At 39.6% G+C, this 9,879-nt stretch overlaps 1 protein-coding gene across 34 annotated transcripts in view; it reads left to right on the forward strand.

The window, feature by feature from the left end:
* LOC118213757 overlaps nucleotides 1-9,879 on the forward strand; it is a 116,589-nt gene that overhangs the window by 50,946 nt on the left and 55,764 nt on the right. For 4 of the 34 annotated variants that reach the window (XM_035392904.1, XM_035392906.1, XM_035392903.1 and 1 more), the window contains exons 11-13: nucleotides 8,007-8,096; nucleotides 8,829-8,858; nucleotides 9,271-9,318. The exons of the other annotated variants lie outside the window; for them this stretch is intronic. In XM_035392904.1, coding sequence (XP_035248795.1) covers nucleotides 8,007-8,096; nucleotides 8,829-8,858; nucleotides 9,271-9,318 — 168 coding nt within the window. The remainder of the gene's footprint in view (nucleotides 1-8,006; nucleotides 8,097-8,828; nucleotides 8,859-9,270; nucleotides 9,319-9,879) is intronic. 34 annotated transcript variants of the gene reach the window in all.

The following is a 9,879-nucleotide window of genomic DNA, read 5'->3' on the forward strand; positions in this document are numbered from 1 at the left end:
CTGCATATAGAGTATGACTCAACTTCACACACAGAGAGAAACGGGGGGGGGGGGGGGGGGGGGTGAAACCAGATTAATTCAGGGATCTACCGGTTTCACCAGAGAGCATGTGTGGTTGTGATATTTTTGTGAGAGCGGATGGTATCGTTTCCCCCACACACAGTGGTTCAGTGCACACGGTTTCAGTGTGGATGTTCCTTCTTTATAAACGATGACCGTATCAGTGTCACAAATGCAAAGTATCTTATTTTGCTTCAATTCGGCACCATAAAGTGTGCTCGGGTTTTAGAGGACGCATTTTGTTCACTTGGGAAAATTATATTTTTCACTAATGAAGGATATGTATTGATGCTGAAGAAAACGGCATTACGTTTGTTCAACAATGCTCAGTCAGTCAGCAGCGAACACTGGCACTCTGATTACTGCATTGAACTGGGCCACCAGTTGTGCGTTGGAAACTGCCTTTGTCACAGGTTGCAAACAGCCATCATATCTTTGATGTTTTTGCATTCTTGTGATGAATAACAAAAGCTAAAGCTTTATTTTACATGTCAGTACATTTGACGCTTCATGAAAAATGCTTTTTTTTTTTTTAAATAAAAAAATACCTTAAAGTGAGAGTGTTCACCTGACCACTGAAATTCTTCTAGGGACACTTTCAGATAACACTGCTAAAAAGCTCTCATGGAAAGAAGTTACAATGTTTCAAACTTCAGGCAGGACCTTCCAGACATTGTTTGGCAAGTTTTTGGGATTAAAATTTTTTTCTTTTGCTGCTCAAAAAGTCCCAGCAGCTTCAATAATGTATACATTCTGATTCAAGTCACATCCATCTAATTTAATCGCAGCCTTTTACAAACAAACATAAATAAATGTGCTGCACATACACACAGCCTCTGCACTGTATTCATTGGATCAAATCATCACACCCAAGAAAGTCCCTCAGCTGAGACTCCCTCTTACATGAAAGCACTCCTCCCACCTCTTTCCTGCAGGAGCAAGTCTGTCAGGATGCTGAGTCACATGCCTGCATGCTTCCGTTCATCCTAATCCACAAAGCACAGACTGTTCCATTACACCATCTGCAGGGTTAATACTGTCACTCTGTTACGGTACTCAGCAATACTCACTATTCCATAACACCATCAGCAGGGTTAATACTAATTCTGTTACTCGGACCTCTATAATATTTACTATTGTATTGTACCCTGAAAGGGGTTAGTGCTGATAATATAATGTTTTTTGGTAATGAATTCCATATTTACACGAAGATACAACGTGAAAATATTCAACAATACACCAGTACAAACACTAAATCTAATTGCTACTAATCTGTGATTTTTTTTTTAGACTGAAGCTACACTCCTACAGGTTGCTCGGGTAAGAGAAACACGGGCTCTCATGTTCATGTGGACCTGCTGTGTCACTCAAACAGGGTCATATCCACCCTTGTGCAGACAGAGACATGCAGTGCTATCTAGAGTGCAGGCCTGCTGTGGAGACAAACGTACTGAACAAGGGCAAATCAGAAACCTGAAATACTATTTGACAGCAGTCATCAGTCCCTCAATCGTTTTCATGAATTAATTAATTTACTTTACTGGGATAACTGCAATCAGAAACGTTTCAAACGTAAACGGCCTTTATTTAAAAAGCGACGAAATTTGCCATCCATTAAAGGAATGCTTGGCAGTGTCTCATTTTCACTGCACAACCAACTCTACGCCATGGCCTGACAAATCAACCACGTCAGGCCTACTCACCGTTTCTCTTCCAGCGGTTGCCACTGACTTCAAAACCATCACTCCCACAACATCAGGACATGTTTTGAAATTGTTTCGTAATTGCTCAGTAGGCTAATTTTCGTTGTTAAATTGAGTAGCCGACTTCTGCATCTTCCTCAAGTGCCATGAGAAAATCACGTGAATGCGGTATCCAGAAACAGTTTGTTGAGGTGTGGTTTGATTGGGCTGTTTTTCTTGTGATCAAGTGCGATTGTTGGTCTAAATTGCTAACACACCGGTGGATTGATTTTGTTTAAATATTGCGGTGGAAAGCGTAACTTATGTAAATATTGCTGTTTGTTTGTCCTTCTAGCTGGCTATAACTGGTCTGTGGTTGGTCTAAACTGGTTAAGCTGGTAACCTATGCTCGTCAAACTGGTGGACTAGGTAACTATATAGGCTGGTCAGCTGGTTAACCATCTAAAAGTGTTGAAAACATCTTAAACAATCTTGACCAGCTTAGGTTGGTTTAAGATGGAATCTTTAGCAGGGAATTTTTAATTTTAATTTTTAAAGGTCCTTACCCCTTTTTATCCAGGAACGTGTTAATTTGGTTGACCGAGTACAAACTCCCTTCGTTTGTCTGACTACAAGTATCAGAACCATCTGACCACCTGTCCTCTTCTTCCATTGTTTCATCCGCAACCTCTACCGTTTCCTGCATTCTGTCTGAACTTTGTTGTACCCCCCGCTTACCCTGTGTATCACAATTGTCCTGCCCACCACTACTACTCTGCCCTTCCACGATTAACACGTTATTTCCCTCCCTCTCATTGTCAACTTGTTTTAAATGCTCCAAGCCCAGTAAATCTTTACTTGCCTCCTGTGCTGAGCAGGGACCCTCGCCCGGGTCAGTGCTCTCCTCCTGTACTGACAGTACTTTGCCCTGGTCTGTATTCACCTCCTGTGCAGAGGAAGGTCCCTCTCCCGGGTCTACGGACTCAACGGAGTCTCCAGAAAATGGTTTCTCTGTAACTACCGTGGGCCTACTCCCTGTAGCCGACCCATTATCACTCCGTGTTTGTTCTCCCGTCGATCGTCCTTTCTCTCCCTCTTTTTCCTTATGCAGACAAGCAAATCTTTTATTGCCTATATTGCCACACTCAAAACAGCGTAAGCTGTCAGTGCTTGCATATACCATATATGATGTTTATCTGTGACTTACACGGAACGAAACATCTAATGTTTTTGTGGGCGAGCTTAAAAACATAAATACTTGTCTGCGAAAAGACAGAACATGTTTTAGCGCAGAATTTTTACACCCGAGTGGAATCATTTTTAACGCGCTTGAAAACTTACCAAATCTATTTAGTTCCTTCTCAATTGCCCCGTTCTTAATAAAAGGTGGAACATTTGAAATGGTTACTTTTGTGGCCGGTGCTGACTGCGGCGTTATTTGCACGAACGTCTCCTTCACCCAGAGACCATTTTCAATCATCTGACTGAAGAGATTTTCGGTTTTTAGAAACACAACTACAGCCGAGTCGATACTATCATGCCCTACTTTTTCTCCCACTGCCATGAGTATCTCTTCGATAGTTACGCCCGCCTCAGAGAGAGAGAGAGACTGGACAGCCCTACAAACAGGAATGTCTGTGACTGAGTGATGAAGTTACACCATTGGTCGGCCGGATCACGTCTGTTAGGTCCAGCCATATACTAGTTGTTGACCTGGTCTTGTTCATGCCACTGTTATGTTTATTATTCCTTGGGCAACTGATACTGTGAGCTTTGACTACCACATAAATGGAATTCAGGTCAATAAAGGACTGCAGCTGAAATGTGAACTTGACAAGATGTTCATTTCACACAAAGTAAAGGTGGTAAGGGAAGAGCCTTGTAAATGACCAGTTGTACTTCGATAGAACTAATTAAGCTCTGTGGATGTTCTTGAGTAACCGTGGCATTATGTTTGGAAAGACATGTTGCTGTGGAGTTTTTGAAATGTACATTTTTTGTGCACTGTGTTCTGCACAAATATGGATATGTTGAGGTCCATTGTATCAGGGTGAGCTGCAGTGGATATCTAGAAAACCTGTCAAATCTCAGCAAAACTATCTGAATGGACAGATAGTACTCTGGGTTGGTGGAAACAAACCTTAATTTCATTTTTGTGTGAACTGCCCCTTAAAGTCAATACTTGTGTTCAGCCTCAGCTAGGAGCCATGCATTACCTCCTACTGGTAACAATAGGAATAAGTGTACTCCAGTATAAGCCCCTGCATCAATACATGGTGGCCAGTGATGGCTCATAGTAGTGTACTCTTCTGTGATAAAGACATTGAATAAACACAAAAGAATTATCCAATGCACAGTAAAAAGCCATGTTTTACTAGTACCAATCACACCTGAGATGGGTGGTGGATAGAGCACTGAATCAGGCCCTTGTGGTGGAAGAGGACCCTCCCTTTCAGTAAATGGCTGTGTCATTGTCACGTAGACTTTGGAGAGCTTGGGTGGTTGCTTGACTTCTTCGTCCAAGTGGGCAAACTTCTAGAAATCTGATGGAGCTAAAAACAGGGACCACAAACCATCTGGCCATAACGCCCGAGCACATTGTGAAAATAACTCAAAATAAATATTTAAACTAGTCGTGTTAAATTTGAACACACTGGAAAATCTAAATCTGTGTCTAAATTTTTTTTAATTTATTTTTACTAATATTTCTGCTGGCAAACCCCCCTAATGTGTCTCATGTATAGATTCCAGTGTCAGGCACGGGTCACTTTATGGTAGATGAGATTTGCATCAGATCTACATAGATAATCCCTTTCACTGGTGTGATCCACATCAGATGAAGATCAGAAGGTTTGTTATGACCAGACTTAGAGCAGAGCAGACAGATTATTCAGTAAATTACAAGAATGTGGTCAAAATCTGGTGTTGGCCAAGACAGGAGGGTACAGTACTACACTGTGGCAGTACCCTGATTTTATATATAACTGCAAAAAGTCATGGTTCCATTTACTCTGGAGTTTACACAGGCTGAATTTGTAGCTTGTCAACGTATTGTGCCAATCAGAGCAAGTTAGGGATGCTGGGTATCAAGCAGTCAGTCTTAGCTTTGTATAGTGCCATTTACAAACAGGCTATCAGTGCTTCACTATGAATAGTTCTGGAATTAATCAGAAAAACGAGAAAAAGGCAACTGGGACAATTTGGGAAGTCTTTTTTAATAATAATTTAAAAAATTGCACCCTAGAAAGGATTTCTGCACATTTCTGTACATTTAAGCAAATCAGGAATTGTATGCAAATAATCTGTTGACCTGCATTTTTTACAAAGCTGGTACATAACCACGTGTCACTACAGGTGGGTTCTTGTGACACTGCCATAATCATTTGAAGCACCTTTCTAATTTAATGCAACTACACAATGCATGTATTTTTGAAGGCACAGCGCTTGTCCGTCCTTTCCAGAGGTATCACACCTGTCAGTCGAGGCATACAGCACGTGAATAGTGGGTTTATGTTCCGTGGTTTATGTTTATGAATAAACTCAGCCAAGGTTGTTCGAGAGCTATAGGCTAGCCGCTAAAGCATAAACATGCACATTAGAGACACGAAAGCACACCCTCATCCAACCTAAGCTGTGAAGTCCTGGAAGTAGGTTTGTACTGCGCATGTCTGCAGTGCGAGTGCAAAACATTTGAGTTCCATCTTATACGGTCTATGAGTTCCACATTGACTTCTGAACGCAAAATAAAACTTATTTTGAAATCCATTGATGACAGGATTCATAACGCTGACTGTGAAAATATGCTTAATTTTCTCTGAAAATTACATCAAATCTACATTAAATAAATAATTAGATTATCGTTTCCCCCATATAAGGTATAAAGCGACATTAACACCAATATTCATTTTTTTAAAATTGTATTTTGGTTATAGCCCCAGGCTTTCTGCGACAGTATTTCAGACTAGCTTAAGATCAAGGCGATGAGGAACATATTACTAGGGAAAATGTATATTTTGGAGTGAAGGACACGCATGTATTTTTTAATAGACTAATCAAATTCTGATTATGGCAACACATTTTATACATGGAGCTAAATATGTACAAATTCAACCATCCTTCTCTTCATTTAAAAGATAACGGCGTATTTATGGTAATATGATCAAAAGAAATAATACAAAAAAACTTCAATCTAATGGTAGCCTACGCTCTGAAATATTTTAAGAGTAGTGATGAGGCCCTCTCCCTCAACCCCCTTTTTTCTTTAAACGTGTTTATGTTGTTTAACATTTATTACGATAATGATACTAGCTAGCTACATTATGTTATATGCCTACTCGTTCACTCGTTCCGCTGAGGCTATTATGTTCTAAAGCTGTTGCTGAACTGCAAATGAGCCTTGCTTCCTACTTCGACGTTACAGGGCTTGCACCTCCGTCTAACACGCATGTCTACGACCCATGAACTTTGGAAATAGTGGCTACGAATTGTGCTTTATTGGGATGGCAGGTATGCCATCCCGCCAAGTTACGCCTTGGCGGGGGGCATTCCCCATGTACTTTTATTTACGTGGGAAAATAACTGCAACTTTTACAATTTGTCGTTTTAAGTGTGTTTTATTTTTACGATATCGCTAACCCCCATTTACATTACCTTTTGTTTCACAATTAGACTAACAAAGCAGTAGACGTCGACGAAAAGTAGTTTCAGAAGAAATTGGTTGGGAGGACAAGCAGTTCCTACGGCTAGCAACTTGGATAATTTCATCGATAAGAACATCAGTAGACAGTACGGACAGAACAGCGATGCCTACCAGTAAACTTGTCGTTTTCTTGTTAAATGTTTTGGCATCATCGATTCTAGCAGCAGGTGAGTTGTACTATAAATGTACAGGAGTCAGGTTTGATTGTAAAAATATAATTACTTGAGGCAATTCCCACACATCATTTATTGGAATCTTGATAGTTGGCCTATTAATTAATCTCTGTGCTTAAGTGAATTAGTTTGTGGATGTGTATGCAATGACAATTCTGCGCACACAATGAGGAAAAGTGTTGTAATGGCATCCTGTGTGTTAAGATTTTCCATGTAAAGTTTGATGCTGCTTGTTTCCATCCTTGCTGTTTAAGTGAGGCGCTTCACCTTTAAATACAATAAAGTGCTACAAACGTACACATATATGTCCTGTAACAGAAATGCTTTTGCATGACGTGTACACAACCCCTTCCTTAGGTGATGAAGTATATGGAAAGAAAGGAGGAAAAATCACATTATCCCCCGGCTCGTTGTCTGGCCCACTCGAACGCATCGTTTGGAAATATGGGGATGACAAAGCAATCGAGTGGGAGGGCGGGCTACCTGACGCTTATCGCCAGTTCAAAGGTTCCACATCTCTGAACGAAACAACAGGAGAAATGACGATCACAAATTTAGATTCAAGGTTTAATGAAGTTTATTCATCCGATGTAAATGGCATTCAAGCTACAAAAAAATGGAAGCTGACGGTACTCGGTAAGTAAAGCTGTCTCTTCTGTACCCCTGTATCGTCATCGTAATCATATTTAACATAAACTCATTGAATCAAGTACTCAAACAGACTAGTATTTCTTTCCATTGATGAATGCAGTAGTCATACACTGAATATTCACATGCTCAGATTGGCAGCCTTCTACAGATTAGCGCTATGAAAGGTAATGGAGTGTAGACAGTCGCTTAGATTATCTATGATACAGCTGTTCTTTGCTTGATCAACAGATCCTGTTTCCAAACCAATCATGAATATGAGCTGCAGTGAATCCAAGTGCGTATTGTCCTGTGAGAATAAGGCCACCGTTAAAGTTCAGTGTGCTTGGAGAAAGGGTGAAGAAGAATTGCAGAAGTACGATAGAACCTTGGAACTTGAGAAGACTGATGACAAGGTTGGAAAAGCTTACATATGTAACTGCAGCAACCCTGTGAGCTTTGCTATGAGTGACCAAATCGTCCCATTTCCCCCAGGTAAGCAGATGGAGTAAAGTGCTATTTTCCCAACATTTTACCTTTAGAGAGTTATGCTGTCCAGTAATACATATGTGCAGCCATAAAGGTGGTGCAGGACAATGGGATTTGTTTATATGCATTTATACAGATTAATATAATTTGTTTTGTTAATATCACTGTGATTAAGCAATCATTTACAGTTAATGAGAATTGTATCCATAACACTGTTTACAACTCAGAGTTGTACTCATAAAATTAATTGTTGCGTATAATTTCTTTTGCCTTTAGAAACTCCAGTTGGACTTGTTGTTGGTTTGTCATGTGGGCTATACATCCTCGCGGGAGTAATTACATTCATATTTAGAGAAAAACTGATGGGTAAGTATTTTCTCCCCAAAAAACAAACATATACAGTGGAGGTAATATGTATTGTCAGAAGATATATTAGAATGTCTGATCCAGGTGTTCTTTTGCTGAGTATTGGGCAATTACAAGGTTCTCTTATCGCTGGCGCGATGTGACAATAGACTGTGACATTTCGCCAAGACTGTTTTCTTTCATGGTCTCTTTTTCTTTGAAACAATGAATTCAATTAGTTACGACTATTATATTTTTATTATATTAATCAGACATTCAGTATGGACAAACTGATGAAGAAGCAAGATCGCAAAGTATACTTACTCTGGAGATAAAGACCTTGTATACAGTGCTGCTTAGTTCTTAAGTCTCTCTTTCCGTTGATTTTTATGTTTTGGAACATTATTCACTCTACAGCAGCAAAATGTGTTGTTCATAAGATGAAGATGCTCTACGTATTTCATAAAGGGCCTTTTCAAAATGCTTTTGAAAATGATGCAATATCTTGCTAGTTTGAAACACTGGCCTGGTAGGTCCATTGTGCCCTGTGACTAATGTATGCTGGGCACAAACTCATTTTCTGTGGGGAAAGAAAGAGATTGTGAGGCATTTTTATCTTTACTTCACTGTATTAGTAAAATGAAAGGTCAAACTTAAATGGGAAAAAAAAAACATTTGGGTCACGAGCATACATTTTATAAAATGATCGTGCAGAAATTTTGTCTTGTAATTAGCGTTATTGTTTTTCTGCAGAATCCGTGCGGACTCTCTGTGGGACAAGAGGTAATGCTCAACAGACAATGCTGTGACTGGGTGATGCATCCTAGATTTATGTACTGATAAACAAAATATAGAATTTAAAAGAAGAATAATATAAAGCTGTGAAAACACATCAGGGGCACATTCACTAAAGGATGTTTCCTTTGCCACTAATTCTGATGGAATTTTATGGGTTTCATAAGATGTCATATGTACAAAGCATATTTTTTTTATTTTATAGAATGACAAAAAATGTGGAGTGGTGAGCTGTATTTTCTAAAAATGACTTTTACTTTATTAAAAACTGCATGTGACTGTATGTTGAGTTTACCCCAACATGGCAAAAAAGGACAGAAGAACTATGAATTGGCAGTTACTAGCGTACTAGTTGCACCTTTCATGCTAGTCGTTTTCTCATGACCCATTTACTATTTAGGAAATGATGCTGCTGCTAAAGAAGTTGGAGCTAAAGATACATCACAAAGTAAGTCCTGTTTTTACTCATATATTTAGAACAAGGAACCACAGTGGCATCCTGCTCTATTCAAGTAGTAAATGACTGACATTGTTAGCCTGTAGCGGTAGCAATAAAAAAAAATTGTCTGAATGCTGTTTATTTCACCATACATAGACTTCCCTTGCAAGATAACTTGCACCTCAAACACTGTATTATCTATTTGTCACTTTTCTACCTGTCAAAGGATTAGTTAATATGAATCCTTTTCAAAACTATTTTGCGATATTCCACATCGATCGCAAGTCTAATTCTACCCTACATGCACTATGTGTATCAGAAAGGACCAGCCAGGCTGCAGGACTCAACACTTACTGTACGACAGGGCAGCCTGTACGCATCATGTGTGTTGGTTTTGTCAGATGAAGTGATGGTGCATCTCCTGCTGCCTTCGCCCCAGAAGCTTTTGCTTTTTCATGTGCTCATAAATGGCTCTCCCGTAAATCACGACGACGCATTTCAGAACTGGACTTATCGCAAGGGGAAAAATTGCCATGAACAAATTCATTTTTTGGATGGGATAAAAATGAA

This window comes from Anguilla anguilla, chromosome 15 (assembly GCF_013347855.1).
Source record: "Anguilla anguilla isolate fAngAng1 chromosome 15, fAngAng1.pri, whole genome shotgun sequence".
Taxonomy (NCBI): domain Eukaryota; kingdom Metazoa; phylum Chordata; class Actinopteri; order Anguilliformes; family Anguillidae; genus Anguilla; species Anguilla anguilla.